This window comes from Triturus cristatus, chromosome 2_2 (genome assembly GCF_964204655.1).
Source record: "Triturus cristatus chromosome 2_2, aTriCri1.1, whole genome shotgun sequence".
Classification (NCBI taxonomy): domain Eukaryota; kingdom Metazoa; phylum Chordata; class Amphibia; order Caudata; family Salamandridae; genus Triturus; species Triturus cristatus.
The window spans coordinates 920,097,807-920,125,257 of NC_140582.1; the positions used below are offsets into that span (position 1 = coordinate 920,097,807).

At 43.9% G+C, this 27,451-nt stretch overlaps 1 protein-coding gene across 1 annotated transcript in view; it reads left to right on the forward strand.

The window, feature by feature from the left end:
• SEL1L3 (SEL1L family member 3) overlaps positions 1 to 27,451 on the forward strand; it is a 714,608-nt gene that overhangs the window by 414,689 nt on the left and 272,468 nt on the right. The window contains exon 16 of the mRNA XM_085642308.1: positions 11,241 to 11,368. Coding sequence (XP_085498434.1) covers positions 11,241 to 11,368 — 128 coding nt within the window. The remainder of the gene's footprint in view (positions 1 to 11,240; positions 11,369 to 27,451) is intronic.

Below are 27,451 nucleotides of genomic sequence, written 5' to 3' on the forward strand. Positions count from 1 at the left end.
GGGTGTAAGACCGGTCCGAGAATGCGGTATCGATCTAAGTGACAATAATGCCAGCGGTAAAGCATCTGGCCAAGTCAAAGAAGTTGAAGCTTGGACCTTAGCGATTTTAAGCTTCAGAGTACCGTTATATTTCTCAACCAATCCCGCAGACTGAGGGTGAAACACTGCATGAAACTTCTGCGTAATGCCTAGGCCTTTCAGGACATACTTGATAACATCTGCTATGAAATGAGGTCCGTTATCACTCCACAGCAATCTGCAAACCCCATATCGAGGGAAAAACTCCTTCAATAGCATCTTTGCTGTAGTCATTGCAGTATTGTCTTTCGTAGGGTATGCCTCCACCCATTTACTGAAGGCACAAACCACTACTAGAACATACTTCAGATTGTTACAGCGCTCAAGCTGAATGGAATCCTTCTGCAAAACCTCAAAGGGTGCAGTGGGTGTCGCAAACCCTCCTGCTGGAGTTCGTGTACCCTTCCCTGGGTTATACCTCAGGCAAATCATACAGGTCTGCACTACCCTCTTTGCCGTACTAGCAATCTCCGGATGCTCCCAAACTCGTGTGAGTAATTTGACAATCGCGGAAGCTCCGACATGCGCTAGTCCATGTGCCATCTGAACCATAGGTTGTACGAAAGCTGTGGGTAGCTTCCATTTATCCATCTGCTTACTTCTCCAACACCCTTCATCATCTAATTCTCCATCATTGGACCATTGCTCCCGTTCCTTATCGGAAGCGGCCTTCTGTATCTCCAACACTTCTCTCCTGGCATCATGCCATTTTTCTGTCTGTGATTTCACAACATACATTGCAGTAGCACCAGGCTGCATCGCAGTCTCTCGTGCCACCCGATCTGCTAAAGCACTCCCTTCTCCCACTTTATCAACCACCTTCTTCTGGGCACTACATTTAACTATAGCAATCTTCTTTGGATATGTTAATGCAGTCAAAAGGTTGTGAACTAACTCCCCATACATTATCTGGGTTCCATGTGACGTTAGAAACCCTCTCTCCTTCCAGAGTAGGCCGAAATCGTGCGCTACTCCGAAGGCATAGCGGCTATCTGTATAAACATTCACACACAATCCTGCACTGAGCTCACATGCTCGTGTTAATGCTATCAGTTCCGCTGCTTGAGCTGATTTCTGCGGTATGCGTGCTGTCTCCACTATTGTTTGTAATGTGGTAATTGCATACGCTGCTGAAGTCGTACCATCTGGTAGCTTCAGGCATGATCCGTCCACCCACAGTTCTCCATCTACGTCTGTAAAGGGCGTATCCTGGAGATCAATACGACCCTTTGTCTGTTCCTCAGTCACAAGAATACAGTCATGTGTTTTTCGTGCTTCAGACTGAGTCTCCGGAAATGGCAACAATGTGGCTGGATTTAACGTTGCACACCTCTTTAACGTAATATGAGGAGCCAAAAGCATCAACTCATATCCCGTTAAACGGGCACTGGTCAAATGCTGCGTCTTTGTCTGATTAAGCAGGGCATCCACAGCATGGGGAACTAATACCAACAGCTTGTGAGATAACACAATTCCCTCGCTTTGGCGTATTGACACAGCTGTCGCCGCAACCAAGCGAAAACACCCTGGTAATGATCGGGCAACAGGATCAAGTACAGCCGAAAAATATGCACAAGGGCGCTGCTTGTCGCCGTGCATCTGCACTAAAACTGATAATGCGCATCCATCTTTCTCATGCACATACAGTGAAAAGGGCTTCGTATAATCAGGGGTACCTAACACTGGTGCTGAACAAAGGGCTTGCCGTAATTGCTGAAAGGCAATTTCACACTCATCTGACCAGGGAAGAGGAATCGGAGTGTCTTTTGTCAAAAGTGCTAACAATGGCTTAGCTATGTGTGAGAACCCCAATATCCATTGCCTACAGAAAGAGGCCAAACCCAAGAATGCACGCACATCCTTCTGTGTGGAAGGTACTGGTGTGTCCAAAATCGCTTGAATACGATCTGGTGTAAGTGCACGCCCCTCCTTAGACAAAAGGTGACCCAAATAAGTCACCTTTGGTCTACAGAATTGCAATTTCTTCCTCGACACTTTGTGATTGTGAGATGCCAAAAAGGAAAGCAAGGATAACGTACACTTCTCACACAGCTCAGGAGTGTCGGCCGCCAACAAGATGTCATCGACATATTGTATGAGGGCGACACCCTCAGGCAGAACAAAAGAATCCAATTGCCTTTTCAATGCTTGACTGTAAATACTAGGGCTCTCTGTATAACCCTGAGGGACTCTGCAAAATCTATAAGACCTATTATTCAAAGTGAAGCCGAAAAGATATCGGCTATCAGGATGAATAGGAATCGAAAAGAAAGCATTTTTCAAGTCAATGACTGAAAACGTGGTCGCCGTTGGCGGGACCAAAGTGAGTAACGTCGTGATATCAGAAACCACTGGATACTGAGGTATCACTATCTTATTCACTTCTCTTAAATCAATGATAAAACGATAAACCCTGGTGTCAGTATCTTTCTTCAAAATAGGTAAAATAGGGCTATTGCAGACATTGTAGGGAACTTCCTCCACTACTCCCACCTTAATCAAATCCTGCACAATCTGTATGAGTGCCTCCTCCCCCTCCTGGGAAATACGATACTGAGGGAGGCGCGGTAACACAGCACCCTCCTGGACACTAATGTGGACAGGCGGAATCACCATCTGTCCCACATCAGTATCCGAAGTGGCCCACAAAGAATGAGGGAGGGAAGCTAATGCAGTATCCTCCGCAACCACACACATCCGGTCTGTCAGGGGGTGATTATCGTTTAAGATCACACGTACTCCAGTAGGGGAGCAGCGAATCGTAGCTCTGAAGTGCTTAAGCATATCAAGACCCATAATGTTGTCGGGCGTGTTTGGAGCGAGCAAAAACGGACAGGGTGCAGAAAAGTGATCAACATGGAAGGCAAGGGGTCGAGAAAGAGGGCTGCGAGAGAGTGTACCATCAAACCCTACCGATGTAACCATTAAGCCAGATGGGGGAGCCCTCGGAACCAATTGTTTGGACAGTGCACTGCGAGTAGCTCCAGTATCAACTAGGAACCGAATAGTAGTACCCAAAACGCTTGCTGAAACATAAGGACCCTGCTGATCAACCGGTACTTCAACTGATTCCAACCCCCATCCAACGCAACCCTATGCATGCTGCGAATCATAGTACCCAGGGCGGTCATTCCCAGACATTTGATACTGATTTTGTCGATCAAATACATTAGGTCTATCTCGTTGCTGCACGTTAGAGTCAAATCGAGCACGATCATTGGAATTCCCTCTGAAATTCGAAAAGCCTCCTCTACCTCTCGGTGGTCCCTGACCACGTCCCTGACGAGATGCATATAATACCGGACATTCTCTAGCCCAATGACCCGACTGTTTACAATACGCACATTGATTTCTATTAACATCTGATCGACCGGAAGGGGGACCATAAGATCCTCCTCTTCCTCTGTCGACACCCCGACGAGGCGGACCATATACTTGTGCTAACATCACCTTAGTTTTCAAATCTTTCGATTTCTTCTCCTCATCCCCCTTCGCTTCTTGTTCCTGACGCTCATAATACTGAGCCATAGTCAGGAGGGATGCCGGAGACGACGTGGACCAGGAACTTTCACTCGCTTTTAAACGAGCTGCTATTCCCGGTAATAAATTCGCCACATATTTATCGACAAAAAGATGTCGACCCGTATCATCCGTAAGTGACTGACCACTGAAATCATGAAACGTCTCCTCAAAACGTGTAAAGAAGTCTGAAACTGATTCGTCAACCTTCTGTTTACATGATGCTAACATATTCCAATCAATCTTTTTAGGGGGAATAATTGTTTTCAATTTAGTCAAGATAGCAGCAGGAAGATCTAAAATAAGCTGGGGTGGTTTTTGCGCGGGTTTTCTCTCCCTATCCACATCCTCAATCTCAGACCATTTGGCCATAAAAACGGCTTGATCATCCACCTTCCGCACAGATCGCCACATATCCGGTGGTAAAATAAGCCCAAAGAACAAATCTATATCTGCTAAAGTCATCGTACAAGAATTCAAGGCCCCTTCGACCTCTTCGTAAAAGGCCGCTGGATTCTTGCGGGGGTCAGGCAATGCATTCTTTAATGCCATAACATCAGCCCTATGCCAGGGAGTATAAACCCAATTATACACAAAATATCCCTTAGCATCGGGGGAAGATGTATCTGAACTAGTTCCTGCTCCTTTAGGAGGAACATACAAAGGTGCCGCCTCTCGCATCAGTTTAGCATGCACTAGTTCACTCTTATCTGAATGGGAAGTAGATGATTGGTTGCCGCCGGTACGGGAATCCGATTGCTCCGTCTCCCCTGCCTTTAGGCGCGCTTTCTCTTTAAGTTCAGACGCCGCGTCCCGCAATGCAAACAGCCGTCGGACCGCATCGGGTACCTTAGAGGGAGAAAAAGTACAGTTACGTAATGCTTTAGCATCTAAAACTACAGCATCAGGCTCAAAAACATCAGAATATTTCCGAAAGGCAGTAATCACGTCATGAGAAAAGGTTTCAAGAAAATACAGCTGCTCTTTATCCCGCCAATGTTCCAAAGATTCCAATAATTCAGAAAGAGATAGCTTGCCCTTAAGCACACGAAGAGAAATTTTCCGAAGCTCACCCATACGGTCAGTTGATAACATGGACCGCGTGTCTACCTTATCCGAAACCGATCCAGAATCCTGCGATCTCGGGGCGGACGCACCAACATAAGGGGGCGGAGAGCGATCTAATAAATAAAAATCATCTTCAAGATTAGTAAGGACAGGATAAAGTGGCTGGCGGACAGCATACTGACCCGAGACTTGCAACCTACGCTCTTTCTCTTGTCTCTCCGCCAGTTCTCTTTCCTCCCGACGCTTCGCTTCCTGCGCTCTCACATGATCATTTTTCCGTTGTTCTTTATCAAACAGCGCTTTCTCACGTTTCTCTCGTTCACGCACTTCCTTCACCCATAACCGTACACATTCAAACATGTCTTGCCGAGCACGCCGTTTACACATACACTGTTCCACATACTCAATCTTACGCATATCAAACGAACCATACAAAGGCCATCGCAACTCAGGATCCTTTTTGGTGTATTTTCTCCACACTGTGCTGTACATTATAGAGGAAAGACCATGCTTCACATACATATCCCTATTAGGAGTCCCCTCTGGGGGGGCTGGAGCAGATTCCTCGAGATTTAACCGGTTTCCAAAACAGCAGCACCACTTACGGAGTGCGCTGAAAGCAGGCATGCTCAAAAATAATGCAGAATATGCAGTATTATCAAAAATGGCACTTAAACTTTGTGCCGTTCAAATTGTCACAGTTCCGGAGAAATATCTCCACATTACCTGCCTATATGTGTTGCAACGCATATATTCTCACAGTAATCAATACAAAATATGACCGGTCATCACAAATCAAACTCAAATAGCCAACCCAGGCTTCAAAACTCGGAGCAAGTACCGTACAACGGTTCTTACCAATCAAGAGTGTCCAGATTCCAACTGCCAAGTTCCAAAATTCGCCCAAACGGCTGTCGCGGCAAACCGACAGAAGAGGTCTCAGTCGAGGACCGGCACCACCCAGAAGGTCAGTTCGGAAGGGAAGGAAGAAACCTCGGGATGCCAGGACTAAAAACGCCGCTGGCAGTGATCACACCCCCGGCCAAATTCCTCACCTTCGTCACGACCAGTCCTTCGAGCATCCGAGTCGCCGATGAGCCCCACGTGACGGGCGCCAATTGAAGAATACAGGCCCCAGCTAGGCCCGCAGAATACAAGGGTTCGCTCTCCTGTAACAAAAGTTAGAAGGAAGTTGGCACGGAAGCTGCAAATACAAAGACAAAGTTTATTAACCCTTAACCTCTTCGCTGCGGCGCAAATTCCACCGCAGCGCTCCCGCAGTGCTGACATTCAGATCGCGGGCGTGGTCATGACGTCTCCCGGCCGTCGTCTGCACACGCCCATCGTGACTCATGACGGCCGGGAGACGTCATGAGCACGGAAGAGGTCAAGGGTGGTCCTACAACCCATACAACACTCTTCAGTATTGCATAGAGTAGCACAAAGAACTTGCGTACGCGGTCCCCTTTTATACACAACAGAGGGGCTCATAAGTGGGTGGATACAACATGAGGCAAAGTTCTTTACCTTTTATGGACATTTTCGATACAGAATCAATATGTGGGCGGGGACAACAATGTCTTGAGCCCGCGAAAACATGGTCAAGCAAGGACTAACTGATTACAGATGTGGTCAAGTCTGGGCATGCGCCAGACGGACAAAGGAGCTATTTATAGACTGTTACTAGGCAGATTACAAGAGCAACTAGCGAGAAGGAAGGACTCCTCTCGTGCACAGCACGTGGAGACATGACAATACAAAATGGAGTCTAGACATTAGTCAACATAAGACAAGGAACATTGTCTAAGGAAGGGGAATTCATGTCTTTAGTAAATGATTAATCATATCGCCATTTTATTTTCAACAGTTCTGACCAAATAGAAGAGTTGCTTCGGTTGGCTCTTGGCTGAGTCCAGCAGGGACCTAAAGTGGTTGGATTTCACCCAGAAGTTGTGTTTTTTTGTATTGGGACCTAGCATTTCTAAGGGAGGCGAGGTTGGTGGTGAGCACAACCATCTCCATGTCATTTCAAATGTCCTTATTGCTTTCCTTTTCTTGTAGAGGGCCTTGTTGAACCATGGCACTGATGGTTTAGGATGTTTCTTTTTGCTACAATGTTGAGCTAATCAGAGAGGGAAGCAAAGCTATGGGAGGTAGTGCTGTTCACATTTGCAGAGGGTCCAATATGGGGAAGTATCTTTTGAACAGTGTTGCTAAGAGTAGTGATGTCTATGTTTCTGGGGTATTGAAACTAGATGATTGTTCATTTTGGTTGACCCATTACCACGGTGTGAGAGAGTCATAGGGTAAAGGGAATGAGGAAGTGATTGGACCAGTCTACCGGGATTGGATCATTTACTGAGAGCATGTTGTCTTTGGACACCATTAGGTCAAGTATGGAGCCTTTAGTGTGTGTGGGCGTGAAGTTATGTTAGCTCAGATCATTGTGGTATAGTCATTTATGAGGTCAGTGCATTCCTCGACAAAGGCTGTTTCATAACATGGTGGGTTGTAGATTGCATTTATCCTTAAGGGAGACTTGTGGTGAGTGCATAGGTCTAGAGTGAGGCATTGAAACATGGAGATGGGGCCGATTGGTATCTCCTTACATTGCAGGGAGTCTCTGTAGATGACTACCACCTGACTTTTCCTACTCAGTCCTTTCTGATGATGGAGTAGTTTGGAGGGAGTAGTAAATCAAAGGTGTTGAACCAGGGTGAGTCAGGATTAAGAGGTCAACATTGTATTTAGTGATGGTAATGAAATCACCAGTTTGTGCTTCCTTGCAGATCTACCATTGTGAAGCATGGCACATAGGAAAGAGATAATAGATTAGGAGTGACTGGTATCAGGGGATTTGGTTACTATAAAAATATTGTTCCTGATAGCAGGTGTCTGCTTTGGGCAAGACTTGTGTTTGTGTCGAGTGAGGGACATAGTTGGGATTTTCTGGTGGCTGGAGTTGTCTAGGGTTCAGGTGGTAGGAGGAATGGGAGTGGAGGAGATTGGGGGGAGTTGGGTGCTGTAACCTATAAAAAGGTTGGCAGTGTCAGTTTGAAAGAGACTTGGTGTGAATCTTTTGGGGCAAGGTAACCATCTATTTCTAGGTATCAAGTGAGGATAGTGTGTCTTTGGCTGGGGGCAGATAGTCTAAGAGAGATAATAGTCTGGTGTTTAGTTGTGATACAGTCCAATTGAGCTGGAACAGTTTTGAGCTGGGGGATGGGGGATGGGGTATAGGGGTTTGACAGGGGGTGGGAGGGGCTGTGAGCAATAGAGACTGGGAATGTGGTGAGAGGCTTTTGGTGTGGCAGAGCACCATGTTGTGAGATATGTTGTGTGATCTCAGCAGGGTTATGAAAGATGGTCTCAGTGGTGGTAGTTAAGTGAGGTGGGGCTGTTTGCCATTTACGGTGTGCTGATGTCAAGTGAGGGGAAGGAGTAAAGTGAATGATTGAGAGAGATGTTTAGCCAGAATGACAGAAGGCTATGTGTGCATAGTTGAGAGATGGTAGATTGAGGTGGACAGGTGAGGCTATCCTGTTAGGGGTAGGTGTTAAGACCACTGGTTGTGGATTGGAGGTGAGTCAGAGTGGGGGTTGAGTAGGTTGCCTGGGGTTAGGTTATTTGTTGAAGGAGGCTTGCAGTAGGGCATTAAGGAGGACTGGGAAGATGTGGTCAAATAGTGCGAGGTGCAAGTCTGTGGACTGAATCAGGATCGTACCCTCATTGTAGATGGAGACAGTGCTGGTTCCCTTGAATAGTCGTGAGGGCGTGATTCTGAGTTTGTGGCCATTGGAAATGTTAGTAGATGATATAACATTGAGTTTGTCATTGAAGATGTTGGACCAGGATGTAGATATGTGTGAAGAAGATAAGGCCTTGTTTTAAGCTTTCCATATCTACCACTGTAATATTGATCAACAAATAGTGTGTTTGGAAAATCTTCTAAGGTGTTGTGCTTAAATATTTTTACCGAGGATTTGGAGAGATTGGGAGGGTGTATAATCTTGAAATAGTACAGGCATAATATTATTTCAGGCAATTTCATTTTAGATTCTCTGTGTAGTTGTGTATCCCCACATAATGAGTTTGGTTCCTCTGATGAGAAATGTGCCACCAAAATAGGATATTATTTAATTATTTTGCAATTTGTTTCAAAGTACTTTGCCACCTCCTCCCTGCTTTGAATTGTACTGATGGGAGCTCACAAGTGATGCTTGTGACATAGAGACCCAGGGGTGTTACAGGTTTGGTTTTCCTGGGTAGGGTTTTCTCATTTGACACTAGGTAAGGGAAGCTCTGAGTGTGGCTAATAAACTGGTGTAATCAGGTAATATCCTTCCTGAGTGGACTTAATGGTCATCTGTATTATAATAGTGTAATAAAGACCATATGTTATGTGTATTTGTAAAGTGCACTATCACCCTTGTGGATATCCTGGTGCTGAGCAGGTCTTTGTGCCTAGCCCTGCCTACGGAAAGTTGATTCATTCAAAACCGTAAAATAAACGCTTAGGATCTAGTAAGAGAAACAAAGAACTAAAAAGGCTCACAATGTGCATGTCTCTTTTTTAACAAAAAAACAGTTTGTAAGGACGAAAACCTTCCCCCACTCTTCGGTGGCATGCTTCATCATCAGGTTCCTACTCACACCACTCGCCAAAGTGGTGATGGCGTTGGCTACAACTCACCCAAAGAAATGGTGAGGAGTACCTCTAAGATGTACGTTAGGGATAAGACACACCTATGTGAACTATCTGATGTGGGTGAAAGTCATCACAGTATAGTAAAGAAAAAAGTGAGGGAAATTAAAAAAAAGACTCTGGGTAGACTCAGTCATATCTTTAATGGATGTCCAAGGGGAACATATTTAAAGTGAAGACAGGAGTGTGACTTTAACCCATTTGTGATACTGAGAAATTGACAAGTTGGTCGAATGTATGGGGTACCATATATGAAGACAGAAGTTTCAGATGGTATGGGTTCAAAACTGACTGTCAAATGCACTTGTTGAGAAAGGATGGAAACAGAGAGGCTGGTTTCCGAACCTGGCAAATGATTTTAAGCATTCTGAGAGCACTCATTGGTTTATAGTACTAATCACAACTGAGGGCTCAAGATGTTTGAGCAGGCGTCCTTTGCCTTGTTCATGAGTGTAGACAACTCTTTGGTGTTGTGCTGTTTGAGTGTGTTAGTTATATTTAGTTGCAACTTGACTAGAAGGTGCTTATCACACTGCTGGTTTCAATGTAAATTGATTTCTACCTAGTCAGGATTTCATGCTTTGCTTGTGGCTTTTTCAAGAGTGCATTGATTACCACATGCGTAAGAATCCCATTGACAACATCTGCGTACAAGGCTATATTCATGAGATTAGTGATAAGGGGTGCCAGGGTAGTAAGCTCTACAATTGTCTTGAGTTGTGTGGCATCACAATAACTCTGCTGTCCTCTGAATTGTTGTGTTTCCTTACAGTACAATTTCAGGGTCTATTCAAAGTTGTGGTCCACCAAGATAGATAGTTCTCCATTTAGTTAACTTCAATGTGATTTTAAATCCCCCATGGTGATTAGTGTAACCACAGTAGGTGTTTAGGTCCTACTTGTTGCTTTGTTCTACCAACAAAGTATGAATGTTCTTCAAAAATGTAGAGAATGTTCACTTTTCCAGTGACTTCAAGGATAGGTGAAAACCTTTCTGTGACCATTGGATAGGATGTTTTTGTTGGGGAGAGAGAAGCCTAGAAGCTCTCCTTAAAGTGTTTGACTCACGTTTAGTTTATAAAAGAAAAGAAACAGGCTCAGTAAAGGTTTCTATGTCAAGGCCAACAAGCTATTAGGACAGACCATAAACTTTGCATATCTCAAAATCATCCAACACCCACTTCGTAGCTCTTGCCAGCAATTCCATCCCACAAATGTGTTTTGGAGCTATAAACTAGGGGTGGGTGGAACTCACAGGGTTTCACTCCAGGGAATTACGCAGCTACATAAAAACTCTGTGAGATTTTGAGGAGTTCCACGAGCGGGCAGAAATTGGTACATCGCTCTGCTTGCGGTGCTTTTTAGCGCCTGGAACTTGTTCTGCATTGCAAAATCAGCATGAATGGCACTATGCGGCATGCCAGAGGGCGCTACTTCTTTGCTGACACTCGAGTAGCTTCAGCTTTCTCAACACTAACGACCGTGACTGCCCATGTTGAGAAAATCTCGTCAGGTGCCATTCAAGTGTCCAAAAATTGCACCATGAGACACAAATTCTTGCTAGTGTTTGCCAACTTAACGTTGGCGAGCCGCGTGTGAGAAAATTCTTCACTACGTGGAGTTTTGCCAGAACTCTGCGTTACAATCATAACACAGAGTGGGCAAAACTCCACAAACTCTGCTGGCGGAGCGGAATGTATCGCTCACCCCTGCTATAAACCAGAGTTTACAACATATTTTATTCGGCAGCAGCTTTTTCACTAAAAACAAGCAATGTGTTAGCAAGTTGGCAGTTAATCTAAATTATTCAGGATTACAATTCTGTTCAGCCAGAAAGAGAAACACTAACCAATTTTGTTGTTTTTTACAGACCCTTGCTTTTGACTACATACACAGAGCTGCAAAAGGAGGGCATCTTGATGGAGCTATTCTATCTTCACAGTACTTTATGACAGGCAGCCTGGACAGCGTCCCTAGAGAACCTGAGACTGCTACACTGTAAGATATGGTACTTAATTATTATGCGTGTTGTCGGCGAAATCTAGAATTACATCTACACAATGGTGTGATGTCTGCTGAGTGGAAAATATGCTGCCTCTTAAAAAGCAGCTTTTTGGGAGTGCTCATGTTTTCAATCAAGTGCCATATAATTAAATTCAATTTGTTCTTTATTGCATGATTAGTTAAAACCTTTGCAGTAGAAAAAGTACATTCAGAAACAAATTGTGCAAGTACGCATAAAAAACTAATTCATTACAATAAAATAGATTTAAAATCATCTAAGATTTGCATGGATTTATACTGTTCTGTGAAGTATAAAAGACATAAGATATCATATACTGTGCAAGTTTTAAAATACGGTAAAAGGGCCCGTGCTCTCTATGCCCTAAAATTTAGAAAGATCTAACAGTTGAGGCAGGAAATGTAATTGTTTGATTTAAGGTTTAGAGCAATACTTAGCAGTTAAGGATTTTGCAGCTGGTTCTACATTTTGAATGTGGCCTTCTGTTTTTGTTTCGTCAATTTACAGTTTGATTTAATATAATTTTTGCTGTACTCATAAATCGGACCAGTCTGCATGCTAACTGAATGTCTCTTCCTCCCAGACAGGCTTTTAATGCTTGCCTACGTGTTCGAATCTGTCTTTGGTTCCAGAGTGGTTTTAGTAATAGTCTACGCTCTTTGTCTAGACCCCTGCAACTGCACAGTAAATGCAGGACCTCCTCTTTAGTATCACTGCAAATTCTGCATTTCGTTGTTATTTCTAGACGTTCCCACGGTGGGAGGTGCTGATTTACTGGTAAGACTCCCATCCTCAATTTCAAGGAAGATTCCTTCACGATCCTTGAGAACCCTGTTTCCAAGTAGGTTTTGTGGCAAAGAGCTTGTGTAACTCTGGATGACGAACCGCCCGTGAGCCCTTTTGGTCAATGTAGCTTTGTCTTTTTCCAGAGATAGTATCTTTACTGTTTTGTTTACAAGCTGCTTGAAATTGTTGTGATGCCCAAAGATCTTGCAAGACGAGTGAGCGTATTGCCATTTGGAGGTAGACAATTGCAGGGCTGTCTTTGTTCCTCTCCAACTCTTTCCATAGATAGAAGTTCAGAGTACCTGTCTCTGATCCCTTTATTTTGTGCCAACATTTAAGCTAGACACCCTTGTGTGCTAATTGCTGTTTTTGCAGACCAAACTCTAGCCTTAGTTGTGCTGGCAAGGTGTACTTTGGGAGGTTAAATATTGTTCATATTGATTTCGACACCACTTTGTCCAAGATTATCTCATCCCTCCCTCTCATACATTCACTGCCATAAGTAATAGTTGGTAGCAGTTTGGCTTGAAGCACTTCTAATAGAGGTATTAGATTTGGACCTGTTATTTTTTGCTTGGTGTTCTTTAGTGCTACGGCCAATGTGATCTCTCTTGTTCTGATCATTGCTTTATGTTGCACAAACGATCCCTTTCTGTCAAAAATGATGCCCAAGTATTTATATTCTTTGACTACCTCCAACTGTTGACCCCGCAGCTCCCATCTAGGTTGATGTTTTTTATCCTTTTGGTTGAGTTTCATCACTTTTGATTTCTCCAAGTTTATCGATAGCCCATTCTTGTCTGAGAAGCTGCTTGTGGCGCTAATTAGATGTTGCAAGCCAACTGGGGTTCAACTAATCAGTATTAAGTCATCCGCATACAGTAAATTCAACGGTGTTAGGCTCCCCAGTTTGGGGGCGTGGTGGTTGCAGTTGTCAAGCTCTGCTGAGAGATCAGACAAAAAAAGATTGAACAAGGTCGGGGCGAGAACGCATTCTTGCTTCAGTCCCTTGGTGGTCATTATTTTCCTTGAGAGACAATTGCCTGATCCTAATTTTATTTGGGTTCATGTCTCAGAGTGAAGTGAAATTAACCGAGTTAGGAGTTTCGAGTCTATATCCCAGCCGGATAGTTTGGCACAGAGTTTCCCCCTGTCTATGCTGTCAAAGGCTGTAATCGATAAAACAGACGAATAATGGCTTTTTGATTTTTATTGTGGCGTCTATTAATAGTGAAAGAGAAAGGATGTTTGTCACTGTCCCCGTGCTTTTTTGAAAGCCAGTCTGATTAATGGGAATTAAGCCCTTCGTTGATGCCCATGCAGTGAGTTTGTCCAATAGGAGACTCGCAAAATATTTGCTGTCTATATCGATTAGTGCTATAAGCCTATAGTTCTTTGCTTGGTTTCTGCTGCCTTTTTTATACATGGGGGAGATAATTGATCCCTTCCATGAATCTGGAATTTTTTCTGCTTCCAAGATGTTTTTGAAGAGGGGCCTTAGTTGCTCTGCTCAGTAATTTGGATCCTGTTTATATATTAATGGCGGTATTCCGTTGGGCCCTGGGGCCCCCTCTTTCCTACCTTTCGCAATTCGATTCTTAATCTGTTTTATTTTGCATGGAAGGTAGATCTTCTCGGCTGGATGCTTTTGTGCTTGAAGACTTCGCTGGGGAGCTTCAATATCTTGGACAACTTCATTGATTTCTTTGTTGAAATAATGCAACAAATACATGACCCAGGCTTCCTCTGTTATATTCGAGTTGATTTCTTGGGCCATTGGGTTGTCTAAATTGTTCACTGTGTTCTAGAATTTGGCGCTGTTGTTGGATTGTACATCGTATAGTAATTTGGCCCATATCTTCTTTACGGATTCCTGTTTTGCTTGCCAAATAATATTTTTCTAACTGCACTGTAGCATCCTCAGTTCTGTCTGTGTGCCGATGTCGGGGCCTTTCAGACGAAGTCTGCAAATTGTTCTGTTGATGTCCCTTTTTTATTTATCTTAATTTGCAGCTTTGATTTTTTGAAAGATGTATTCTTTGATTGTTTGTATGCCCGATGGATAATTCTTGTTGGTCCTTGTTTCTGCTTGTTGCTTGTGCCAGTTTTGATTTAGAGTTAGCTAGGCTTTAGTCTTTCAGGAAATTTTCCCAGGCATTAATGCCATTACCATCTTGCAATTTGATTTTTTCCCAGCAAATTTTTGCCTCTGCCAAAAGTTTTTCCGGAACTGTCGTTTTGCACTTAATTCTCTTACAATTCGATACTACTGTTGAGTTTTGAGCTTCAATTGGAAAAGTGAGTGCTGTTCCCTGAGCCTCAAGTGTGAGATCTTGTAACAAGTGATCGCTATAATCTAGGGTTCCAATCTTAAAATCACTAACTGATTTGAAAAGTGATAGAGATAGAAAAGTATAGTCTATTGCTGTACTTGTCAGTGAGTTATGATAAGTTGCTGCTTGAGGGCGATCGCCAGGAAATCTACAGTTTGTTGCTATCAAACGCAGACTTGTTAATTCCGTCAAAAGGTCTTTAGATACCTTGGTTTGTTTTCCCCACTCACTTTCTTTCTGAGGTGGGATCCCCCATTCAAGCAATTGGTCTTCTGCCTGGTGGTTATTGCTGGCATTCCTTGAAAGGAACATATTAAAGTCTCCTGAGACAATGTAATTCAATATCGCCTCTTCCGTAATAAGCCTCGTCAGTTCTGATGCTAGAGATTTTGCACCGTTTTTTTCCCCGCTTGGGTATAGGTAGACGTTAAACAGAATTAGCTGTTGTTTGTTTTTTCCGGGGCCTACTATCTCCATCTGTATTACGTTAATTCCACTGTTCAGTATAGTCTTCATCGTTAGTTCTTTAGTTGTACTAATGGTTTTTATTGAGGCGTACGTGGTTAGGCCTCCTTTCAGGTGTCCAAACTTCGAACTTCTGCTGGCTGGAAGATGATATGAATTTGTTTGCCTTGTAGGTGGAACGGCTCTGCCAACAGGTTTCTTGCAGTAGGATTATGTCGAACTGCTGGAAGTACTTGAGTAAGTCTATGTTCATGGTTTTATATCCTAGGCCGTTTATGTTCCACGAGCAAAGCTTTAGCTGTGGAACCTTCTTTTCTTGTTCCATAAACTGTCATGGGTCTAAGCATCTATTGTTGATAGTTTTAGCTACCAAGGACCAGTCTTTTGATTTGTCCTTTTCAGTTTTATCCCGAATGCTCGGGAAGTCACTGACTGGGGTTCAACTAATCAGTATTAAGTCATCCGCATACAGTAAATTCAACAGTGTTAGGCCCCCCAGGTTGGGGGCGTCGTGGTTGCAGTTGTCAAGCTCTGCTGAGAGATCAGACAAAAAAAGATTGAACAAGGTCGGGGCGAGAACGCATCCTTGCTTCAGTCTCTTGGTGGTCATTATTGTCCTTGATAGACAATTGCCTGATCCTAATTTTATTTGGGTTCATGTCTCAGAGTGAAGTGAAATTAACTGATTTAGGAGTTTCGAGTCTATATCCCAGGCGGATAGTTTGGCCCAGAGTTTCCCCCTGTCTATGCTGTCAAAGGCTGTAATCGATAAAACAGACGAATAATGGCTTTTTGATTTTTATTGTGGCGTCTATTAATAGTGAAAGAGCGAGGATGTTTGTCACTGTCCCCGTGCTTTTTTAAAAGCCAGTCTGATTAATGGGAATTAAGCCTTTCGTTGATGCCCATTCAGTGAGTTCGTACAATAGGAGACTCGCAAAATATTTGCTGTCTATATCGATTAGTGCTATAAGCCTATAGTTCTTTGCTTGGTTTCTACTGCCTTTTTTATAAATGGGGGAGATAATTGATCCCTTCCATGAATCTGGAATTTTTTCTGCTTCCAAGATGCTTTTGAAGAGGGACCTTATTTGCTCTCCGCAGTAATTTGGATCCTGTTTATATATTAATGGCGGTATTTATTTATATTTTATTTATTTTATCAATTTATAGGGCGCAACAGCTACCCAAAAAGGGTTTCCCGGCGCCTAGACACAGCTAGATTGAGGACAGAGAAAGGAGGTGACTGTTAAGTGGTTATTGTTCATACAGCCAGGTCTTTACAAGCTTTCTGAACCTACAGTAGTTTTCTTCCTTCCGGATACCGGGGGGAAGCGTGTTCCACAGGGAGGGTCCCAGATAGGCAAAAGATCTGCCACCTGTTCTTGCACGTTTAAACCTTGGTATGCAGAAACAGGCTGCTGTCTGTGACCGGAGGTTTCTCTTGGGCGTATAGAGGCAGGCAAGAGATTGGAGATATTTTGGTGCTATTCCTGCTTTTATTCTGTACATGTAGTTCAGGGCCTTGAAGCGGATTCTGCTCTCTATCCTGAGCCAATGAAGATTCCGACGATGGTTCGAGACGGAGGTATTCCGTTGGGCCCTGGCGCCCCTTCTTTCCTACCTTTCGCAATTCGATTCTTAATCTGTTTTATTGTGCATGGAAGGTAGATCTCCTCGGCTGATGCTTTTGTGCTTGAAGACTTCGCTGGGGAGCTTCAATATCTTGGACAATTTCATTGATTTCTTTGTTGAAATAATGCGACAAATACATGACCCAGGCTTCCTCTGTTATATTTGAGTTGATTTCTTGGGCCATTGGGTTGTCTAAATTGTTCACTGTGTTCTAGAATTTGGCGCTGTTTTGGGATTGTACATCGTATAATAATTTGGCCCATATCTTCTCTACGGATTCCTGTTTTGCTTGCCAATTAATATTTTTCTAACTGCACTGTAGCGTCCTCAGTTCTGTCTGTGTGCCGATGTCGGGGCCCTTCAGACGAAGTCTGCAAATTGTTCTGTTGATGTCCCTTTTTATTTATCTTAATTTGCAGCTTTGATTTTTTGAAAGATGTATTCTTTGATTGTTTGTATGCCCGATGGATAATTCTTGTCGGTCCTTGTATCTGCTTGTTGCTTGTGCCAGTTTTGATTTAGAGTTAGCTAGGCTTTAGTTTTTCAGGAAATTCTCCCAGGCATTAATGCCATTACCATCTTGCAATTTGATTTTTTTCCCAGCAAATTTTTGGCTCTGCCAAAAGTTTTTCCGGAACTGTCGTATTGCACTTAATTCTCTTACAATTCAATACTACTGTTGAGTTTTGAGCTTCAATTGGAAAAGTGAGTGCTGTTCCCTGAGCCTCAAGTGTGAGCTCTTGTAACAAGTGATTGCTATAATCTAGGATTCCAATCTTAAAATCACTAACTGATTTGAAAAGTGATAGAGATAGAAAAGTATAGTCTATTGTTTTACTTGTCAGTGAGTTATGATAAGTTGCTGCTTGAGGGCGATCACCAGGAAATCTACCGTTTGTTGCTATCAAATGCAGACTTGTTAATTCCATCAAAAGGTCTTTAGATACCTTGGTTTGTTTTCCCCACTCACTTTCTTTCTGAGGTGGGATCCCCCATTCAAGCAATTGGTCTTCTGCCTGGTGGTTATTGCCGGCGTTCCTTGAAAGGAACATATTAATGTCTCCTGAGACAATGTAATTCAATATCGCCTCTTCCATAATAAGCCTTGTCAGTTCTGATGCTAGAGATTTTGCACCGTTTTTTTCCCCGCTTGGGTGTAGGTAGATGTTAAACAGAATTAGCTGTTCTTTTTTTTTTCCGGGGCCTACCATCTCCATCTGTATTACGTTAATTCCACTGTTCAGTATAGTCTTCATCATCAGTTCTTTAGCTGTATTAATGGTTTTTATTGAGGCGTACGTGGTTAGGCCTCCTTTCAGGTGTCCAAACTTCGAGCTTCTGCTGGCTGGAAGATGATATGACTTGTAGCCTTTTAGGTGGAACGGCTCTGCCAACCAGGTTTCTTGCAGTAGGATTATGTCGAACTACTGGAAGTACTTGAGTAAGTCTATGTTCATGGTTTTATATCCTAGGCCGTTTATGTTCCACGAGCAAAGCTTTAGCTGTGGAACCTTCTTTTCTTGTTCCATAGTCTGTCATGGGTCTAAGCATCTATTGTTGATAGTTTTAGCTACGAAGGACCAGTCTTTTGATTTGTCCTTTTCAGTTTTATTCCGAATGCTTGGGAAGTCACTGACCTTGGCTTCTGCAGATGTACTTTGGGCTCCTTTTAACACGGATTTTGTAGACCCGCTCGAACTTGTTTTTCTTGGAAAATATTTTTTGTGATCTTGGTGATGTCGAAGTAATGGCTCCGGGTAACCAACGTTGTGATGGAGTTTTATACGGATCCCCAATGCTTCTAATTGGTGGTCCTCCCTTAGGATTTTCTCCGCTATTTCCCCTGTAGCCCACATAGTTTTTGTTATTTCTTGTTCCAACAGATGTTTAAATCGTTCAAATTCTATGGATTCCAGGTCTTTTTATTTGAACTCTGGGATGAATAGAATTCTGCCAAAAAATATTCTGAGATGTTTCTGTTCTTAACTCTGTTTCCCTCCTCATTGAATTCCGAAGAGGTAGGGGATCATCGCCCGCCTGATTTAACATTAATGTTGGCTGCTTCTGCCAGCGCTTTTACAGCTTCCGCATTCTCGGAGTCAGTCTTCCTGGTTTTTGACTTTTCTGTGCGTTCTACAACTTGGGCTGTTGAACATTTGATTGTTAAGGTTTTCTTGTCGATCAGAGCCTTCCTTCCTGCATCTTCGTTGAGGTTGGTTTTCCCCCTTTTTACCTTTTCTGCTTTGCTACGGATAGGTGCAGTTGAGTGCTAGGCCTGTGAGGTCTCGCTTTCTCACAGAGATGTCTTACATTAACACCAAGTTATCTTTACTTTGTCTTCCGTTCCCCTTGGGCAAGATTTGTTAATAGTCGTCAGCTTCTCTTGCAGAGTTAATGTGTCATTGATTTCCCTTTCTTCTGTTGGAGTCCCCATTTGGCTCTTGCTCGCTGGTTGGAAGAAAGACTTTATGGAGGTGGGTTTGTTCCTCCCTTTTCTCCTTATTTTGCATCGCTGTTTCGATGTTTGCCTTTTGCAGAACAGTGAGTCCCCTTCGTCTGTGTTCCTTAACTGCTCGGCGGGGCTGCCCAGGTGCTGCTCCTCTTGTTGAGATTTGTCGAGCCCCTTTTAATCGGGTTCCATGGTCTTACACCCTTTAAGGCTACCTTTATCCCGAGGTGTTTCTCGTTGTATTGATCCGTAAATGACTCCTTGTCCAATTTCCGAATCTTTTCTTTCCTCGATAGGCAATGCCTTCGCATTTTTCCTTTCATTGTTTAATTTAAAAAGATTCAGTGCCTTTTCTGTTGGATTGAAATGAGGTTCCCTTTCTGGTGTGCTGTCTTCTCCTTCTCCTTCTCTATTGCCATCTACTTTTTGGGTTCCATTGTTTTTGGTGTTATTTGCTATCTTTATGTCTGTTAGGCGGTCTCCCATTAACACCGGTAATGTGGCAATTTTGTCGATAATTGAATAACAAGCACAGCTTGGACAGCTTATTACCGTTTCCGATTGAACTCTCTTGATCAGATTATTCAATTCAGAGAGTTTTTTGTCAATGCTTGTGACGTGCGTGGCTAAACTGTTAAGAAGAGTTAACTGGATATCCATCTTATCACAGTGGCATTCCATTGCCTTTGTTGCGAGTTGCATGGTATTTAATAAGGACTCCCACAACTTGTTCTCTTCTGTTGGGGAATCCTCAGTCTCTTCCTTTGTGACATTCCCTGCTGCCTGTTGTATCATGTCTCCTTTTCCCAAGGAGTATGTGGTGACCAGTTTTTCCCATTCTTCCGTTGTGAGAAATGATATATTACTTCCTTGAAGACTAGGGCTCTCTTCTTATTCGCCACCAATCTTGTCAGTTAAAAGTTTTAGAAATGGAGATTGGTTGATGTCCTTCTAGGTCTCGGGCAATGGGAGCAGTGGACGCTAAGTCTTTATCCTGATCCTGGCAGTACTGTGTTCTCGAGTCCGGTCTAATGTGGATGGGAGGTGGTTCGTCTAGGCTCTTCTGTGGGCCCCTTACTTCCTCGGTTTTTGTCGATAGTTCAGGTGTCATACTGGATCCGATGTACGTTCTAGAAGCGTGTCAGAGATGAGAGCTGATGCTGTTGCCTCAGGGTTTATCTCCTCTGCTTCTTTCTTTAGCTGATGAGCAGTCCGGATTGTAATGGTTGGTTCCAATGAGAAACGCGGTGCCTCCTGGAAGTTGGTGATGGGTAAATTTCCCGAGGTTTGGCTGGCTTCCTTGTTCCCTTTTTCGAACCTCTTGATGGTAAGGCCCTACTTGCCCACTTTGCAATCTTTGTTATCACTGGGTTGTTTTTGATCTTGATCTTGGTCAGGAACGTGGATGGGTTTTCTTTTACCGCCTTCATCAGTTTTAATTCCAATGTTTGACTTAGGACACTGTTGCCCTCCATCACCTCCATAACCGTTCATCTCTGTGTGCTCAGGTAATGGGTCAGTTGTAAGTATTCCCCCTTTTCCTTTTCGAGTGCTTTTTTCTGGGTTTAATGGGGAGGAGAGTCCCCTTTGTGTTTTGTTGGCGAAGTTTAGCATTGTTCCCGCGTCTTTTACGAAAGAGAATTTAGAGTAGATTTTGGATTGATAGCTGTTTTTCGGTGCTTTCACAAGCGGTGATGCTAATCCTTTTGTTTCACTAATCAAATCTACCAACATCGCATGCACCGTGTTGGCCATCGAATCTGTTATTGCCGTATGTTCCTGGCTGCCAGTGGATGCATTAGTGGGTGCATTGAGGATCTTATTTTTCTTTTTTCTACTGTTAATGACACTTGTGATGCTCTGCCTTTCTTTCCTCGACCTCATTTTGGCTAGCTGTCTGGCTGTCTAGCTATGAATGATTCTATGTTTTTTGTGATGTTGTGATGTTGCAGCTGGGTCGAGACCTTTTGGTGTCTCAGTGAATTATAACTTATAACTGATGGCTTAGCTGATCGGTAGTACTGCGGCTTGGCTGAAAAGTGTCTGAAATATTCTTAAGTTGGAGGGTGAATGGCAGTGGGCGGCGGTTTTTAGTTCGGCCCCCGTTCAGGAGTTTTTCGTTGTCAAGAACACTTGGGACACCAGGAAGGCGTCGTTACTTGTGTGTCCCAAGAATAATATTGGGAGGTCAGGGGCCGATTTCTCTGTCAGAGTTATCAGAGTTTATGAGAGTTTGAGTCCAAAGTTGAGTCAAGATCAAGGCCAAGCCAGGTCTGGGTCTGGTCCGGGACCAAGACAAGGTTCAAATCCAAGTCCTAGTCCAAGTCCAAGTTCAAGTCCGTAGTTGAAGAGTAACAGAATGACAAGGTGATGCCTCCCCTTAAGTGCATAGTCGACCAGGCCAGACAACCCGAAAGGTCTTTGTTTTGCTGACTGTGCACTGGCCGTGCACTTTCCTTCTATCCTCCCTGGCCACACTACTATTGGGCTACTCTTGAGTTCCTTTGTGAGCAGGGCTCACAGATAGCCCACAAGCTGCACCCGACCTAGTCGGGCCGCCTCCGTGGGGTACCCGGGCACACACTCTGAGACCACCACCTAACGGTGGTCGCGCTCCCTCGCTACGGTTATTGTTGCTGGGTTATGTTGTGTATTGTTATAACTGTTTTAGCTGTTTGGTAATGCTAGGTGGGGGAGGCACTGGTGGTGGGGGGCAGGCGGATTGGAGAGGATTGGATTGTAAAGATGGGAAGGGAGTGCCGCTGTTGCTGATTATGCCCAGCTGTGACTCTCCACCTTGTTTCCCCTACTCCTCTCGCCTGCTCCGTTTCACCCGTGTCCTTGTCCTCGGCAGCTGCGGGGGCGGTGCGTCTCAGCACGGCTCAGCTGGCAAAAGGGACGTGCCTGCAGTAGCTGCTGGTGACTCTGAGATCTGGGATCCGGGGTCGAACCCGGTCTTGATCTCGGGTTTGAGCTCCAGTACTCCGTTAATCCTGCACACCGGCACACCCCGCTCGCTTGCTCCGCTCCACTGCTTGCCTGCTTGCCTGTCTTCCTGCGAAACGCCTGACTTCCGGCGTCAAAACGGCAGACTCCGATCTGAAACGTATGTCAGTTACTCAAAAAGTGCCATATAATGTATCTGAGGACATGCAGTAATTGGACTACTGCATATTTAACCTGGTGGATTTTTAAAAATAGTTTTTGGTATTAGTGCGTTACCCAATTTATTTTCATGATGCATTGCTTCGTAAAAAAATGTAGCAATTGATAGTAGCACAAATTTGGCAGCAACTACCCGCACATAATTGTTAAACCTGACTTTCCTATGTTAATTCACATTCATGTGCCCAAAAAACAAAATCAGCAGTCCTGTTTCTGATGTTCCATGCCACCCTAATTGAGGGTCTCACTGACTTGGGAATTAATTTCATTGCCCTTCCCCACATCCCATATTGCCATGCACACGATTCCAATACCTGGGGGGAAGAAAAGGTTTTTGTCTGAATATGTTTGCAGAGAGAAACGGAAATCAGTTTTAGTTTTTTAAATAATTTACTTTATTGTATATGGTTTTTATTGAAACCTTTACAAAATGAGCTAAAAAGAGAGCGTCCATGTTGAACGATACAATTAAAATGTAAAACAAGTTATGAATTTGTGATAACATTTCACCCTCCAATATCTGTCTACTGTAACAACAATGTTGCTTGCACTCGAAGGCACTTGAAAATGATTTGAATCTTATGTGTTTATTCATAACTTTTCAGTCTAACAAATTGGTTTCTATCGTTAACATTGACGCTCTCTTTTTTAGCTCATTTTTGTAAAGGTTTTAATTATAACCGTATGCAAACAAGCACATTAACAGTTTGTTTTCTAAATTTCCGTACACATCACAATGTTTTTGTGGTGTTTTAAAAAATATTATAAGCCTTTGTCGTCCAACTTTTCTTTTTTGAATGTGCATTATAAAAATGATCTCTGTTTTGGTGCTGTTTTTAATGCTTCAGTTTCCGGCAACATGCTTAATTGCCTCTAAAGCAGTCATTCAGAATGGGCTAGAACCTGGGGGATTTTGTGCAGAAAGAAACACAGTTTTGAATTTTCCAATTTGAAACGGTTGTAAATTGTAATCTTGCCATATTAGTCCTCATTACTTCTTAACCCCCTTGTCTGGAACGATGGCCTCGAGAGTGGACTGATACAAGGGAGTAACCAGAACATTAATATACCCCCAACCCAAAGCCTGAATGGCACCAAGCAAGCGAAGCAAGTGAGCCCTACCCTCTCTAGAAGAGTTCCCTTGTCTCTTCCTTCCAAGCATTTCTCCATTTATCCTTTCACCTTTCAATCCACCTGCTGACATCCACCATTTCACCTTTACATTTTGTCATCCGTTCATTCTTTCATCCATCCATCATTCAATGTTTCACCATTCCATCCTTTTATTGTCCATTCCATCCATCAATTCATTCACACATCCATCTTCTATGCATCCATCCATCCACCCTTTCTTTGATGTACCCATCCATCAGCAAAGTCTTCTATCCATCCACTAATTAATCCATCAGTTCACACTCTCAGATTTCCCTTTACTCTGCCACCATTTCACCTGTTCATTCACCTATCCATTCACTCATCCTTTTACCCACCAATCCATCCACCCACTTATCCGTCCATCCTTCCTTCTGATCAACCCCCCTACCTTTCTTTCACCAAGCGGTGGCCGGCACAGATCAGAGGTAGGGGGGCAGGGGAATGAGAGGAGAGGACGCGGGTATAAAAAAATAAAATAGAAACTTACCTACTTGCTGCTTCCTTCCTGCGTCGCTCCTCCATAGTCCTCCCTCGCTCGGCCTCAACTGGAAGCACACCAAGGTTCCCCGTCAGCCAATCACAAGGCTGCTGCTTTAGCAGCGTTGTGATTGGTCTGAGCGCTGCGTTTCCTCACTCAGACACTGACTGGGGGCCTGGACATGTTCTCCACTTAGGCTGTAATGCAGCCTGAATGGAGAACATGCAAAGTGCGCAAGACTGTTTTGGGCCGCCCGAGAAGGCCGGCCAAGCAGTCAATGCGCACTTAGGAGGGTTCTGGCCACCACTCCTTCCCTGCTCCTGACCCCTCATGCAAAGCTGTGGAAGTAAGAGAAAATAAAATGATAAAGCGAGTTCTTATCATTTTATTTTCACTTTGTTTCACTGAAAAAAAGCAGTGGGGCAACGCTCCTCTGCCTAAGCAGAGGAGCTGCATTGCTTTCACCCTTCCTTTCACCTTTCCTCCCTTTCAACCTTCCATCCTTCTCTCCCTTTTCTATCAATCCGTCATGCTGATAGTGTTAATAATGACGTTTTTTTCTACTGAGTTACAGTCAGACTTGTCCCATAAAGAATCCCAGCCCCCGCTTTAGCTACTAAAGCGGGTGTAGGAGAGTAGGATCTGCACTTATGTTGCCCCCACTTTTTTTCTGATGTATACACTGGTTTCTAGCTATAGTCTGGCTGGGTCCCTGTTAATCAGGGCCCCAGTCTCACTGATCTCTCTAAACAACTTGGTGTGCATATTAGATGCACTAGTGATTGGATACTGTGGTACCTTATGAGCCCCTAGTGGTTGTATGACTAAACAACTACCTCTTCAACAACGAATGCCTAAACCACGAAGGCTAAACCACTACCAATTCCAAACCACTACGTTCGGTACAACGAATGCCTAAACCACCAATATTAATCACTTTTCACATTACCAGAATTTATCACTATGTTTTAATAAATCGCATGTTTGAAACACGAATCACCTAAACAATTTTAATTTAATTTTCTTAAAATTTTCTTTCTAATAATTGTTTATTACACGTGCTGTTCGAGCATGCTTGCCCCCACCAAATGATTGTTCTAAAGGGCAGTCAGCGATGCCAAGCCTACTACAAATGTCTCCCTCAATTTTTGCAATTACAATTATTATTCATGTGGCCAAGATATTCGCACCCAGTTACGTCCGGAGCGTTTTAAGCTGGTTTAATTAAACATCAGATCCAGGGGGCGCTTTATAATAATAGTTAATAAATAAACAGTTCTAAACTCCTAATTGAACTGCGGTGGGTATTTTTATTGTTACGAGCAACAGCAAACATGTATTTTTTTAAGCAATTTCGGAATATAAAATAAAATTAATAACTGCATCGTCCATTCCACAAAAAGGTCTCTTTTTAATTTATTTTTTAATGGATTGCAGTACATATTTCTTTTTTGTAAAAATAATTCTCTTAAATTAAACATTGAAAAAACGCCCATCCACCGTTTTGTTACTTTTTCAACTTTTACAACCATAGCTAAGTCTCATCGTGCACTGATCTTAACCCTTTCGGTTCCGTCATGACTCCGCCCATTTGCGTTGTCCCCCCACACAGGCGGGGAAACAGCGCCGCGTAGGCGGAGCGGCCGCCAACGGCCGTGACATGACGGAACCGTTCCGTCATGAGCACACGGCAACCGTGGCTCATGACGGAGCGGCTCCGTCATGAGCGGGGAAGGGGTTAATCACATCACTGTAAAACAAACCAACACTGCCATCTACTGGCCTAACACACCAAATCAAAACAAACTCTAATATTTCTACATCGTAATTAAAATCCTGATATGTACAAATGAATATTACACATTCCCAAATTAATAAAAATATCCCAAAATCAACATCCTGTTCCAAATTATTTTATTATAATTCCACTTTCATTTAAGATTAATTTTTTTAATTTTGACACTTTCCTCCTTTTTAATAAGTCGTGGTTCAGGTGGTCGTTGTTCGTGTACAGTAGTGGTTAATGAGTTTGTGGTTCTGGTAAAGGTCGTGGTTCATGATTCGTTGTTTAATACACTCGTTGTTAAGGCTTCGTTGTTCAGGCTGTTTCCCGCCCCTAGTATATGGTACCTTAGGTACCTAGGGCATTGGTACTTCACAGGTCTACCAGGGGCTGCAGCATGTATTATGCCACCCCTGGGAAGCATTCACAATCTGACACCACAGGCCTGCTACTGCAGCCTGTGTGAGGTAGTGTTAGCACTCCTCACTGAGGTATAGGTTCCTATATCTCACCATACACACACACATAAACCTATCAGTCACCCCTCTTGCAGGCCCTAACAATCCTGAGGGCAGGATGCTTGGTTTACTATGTGAGGGGGTGCTTCTGCATGAGCAGGACCCCTCTGCAGCTGGCAGAGTCTATTCTCTGCTGCTGTTTGTGGATGCGGTTAAACCATATACTCTTAAGTGCATTATAACCTCGCGGTAAATGCTAACTTTGGAATGACTGCATCAAAACATGTTGTGTTTGGTGTCAAACAACTTGGAATCATACCCCCACACCAGTAACTGGTGTGGGGGTATGATCCCCCCTTCTAGAGGGGACGACATGTACCCACTGTACTAAACGGTAGAAATCTCATAGAGCCCTGGCATCACAAAATGGATGCCACCAGCACAGACACTGGGCTGCCCTCCTGCTGCTGACCAAAACTCACAGTGGAGGAAGCCCAACAAAAGGTATCCTGTCACAGGGAGGTGTCACCACCTCCCAGACAGGATTTAGTGTATTGGAGCTGGGTGGGTGCACTCTTCGAGTGCTTTGAAGTCCTGCACTGGGGGAGCAGTAGGCTCCTCTGTGCATATGCCAGCTCAAACCAGTTCAGGGGCTACCTGCCCCTGCTCTGGCGTGAAACTCGACAAAGGGAAGTGGGTGTAACCACCCACTACCCTGACCCTCCTAGAGGAGTGGTCATAGAGCTAGTCCTTCCCCTATCTTCACTATAAAATACCAAGCATTGCCAATGCAATTCAGATTACCCTGAACGACGCTCTACAAAGAAGAATCCTGGCCCTTCGATGTTCCACTATCTCTGGAAGACTGAAGAATCTCCCTTGGAGTCAAGGGATGACTCCCCTGCTTGGCAGGCACCAGTAACTTTACTCAACGGTTGCAAACCTCACCGCTCCCGCCGGAGTCCGAAGTCCCTGTGTCCCCTGAAGCAGATTTCCTGACCTCTCGATGGCCATTTTGAGTCCCCAGTGAAACTGTGGCATCTGGACCCCATGAGTGATGAGAAACAGCAATACCAGGGAACCGTGCACTGATTTCGAGTGCAAACCCTAAACAACGTTCTACGAACTTGTGCTTTGGACCATCTGTAGTCCAAGTCCCTAGCAGGTCTGGTACCGAAAGTCAGCGGCCTACCCCATCCCGAGTGACCGTGGGCTCCTGTGGAACTTTTCCTGCAAAGGCATCTTCGCAGTTGCTTGCCTGTTGGCTAGTGACTCACCCGAAGACTTTCTCATCAACTTCAAGGGCTTTCCTGGTTGCTCCGGGCCTGCCCTCACTTACCTTCGCTGGGTA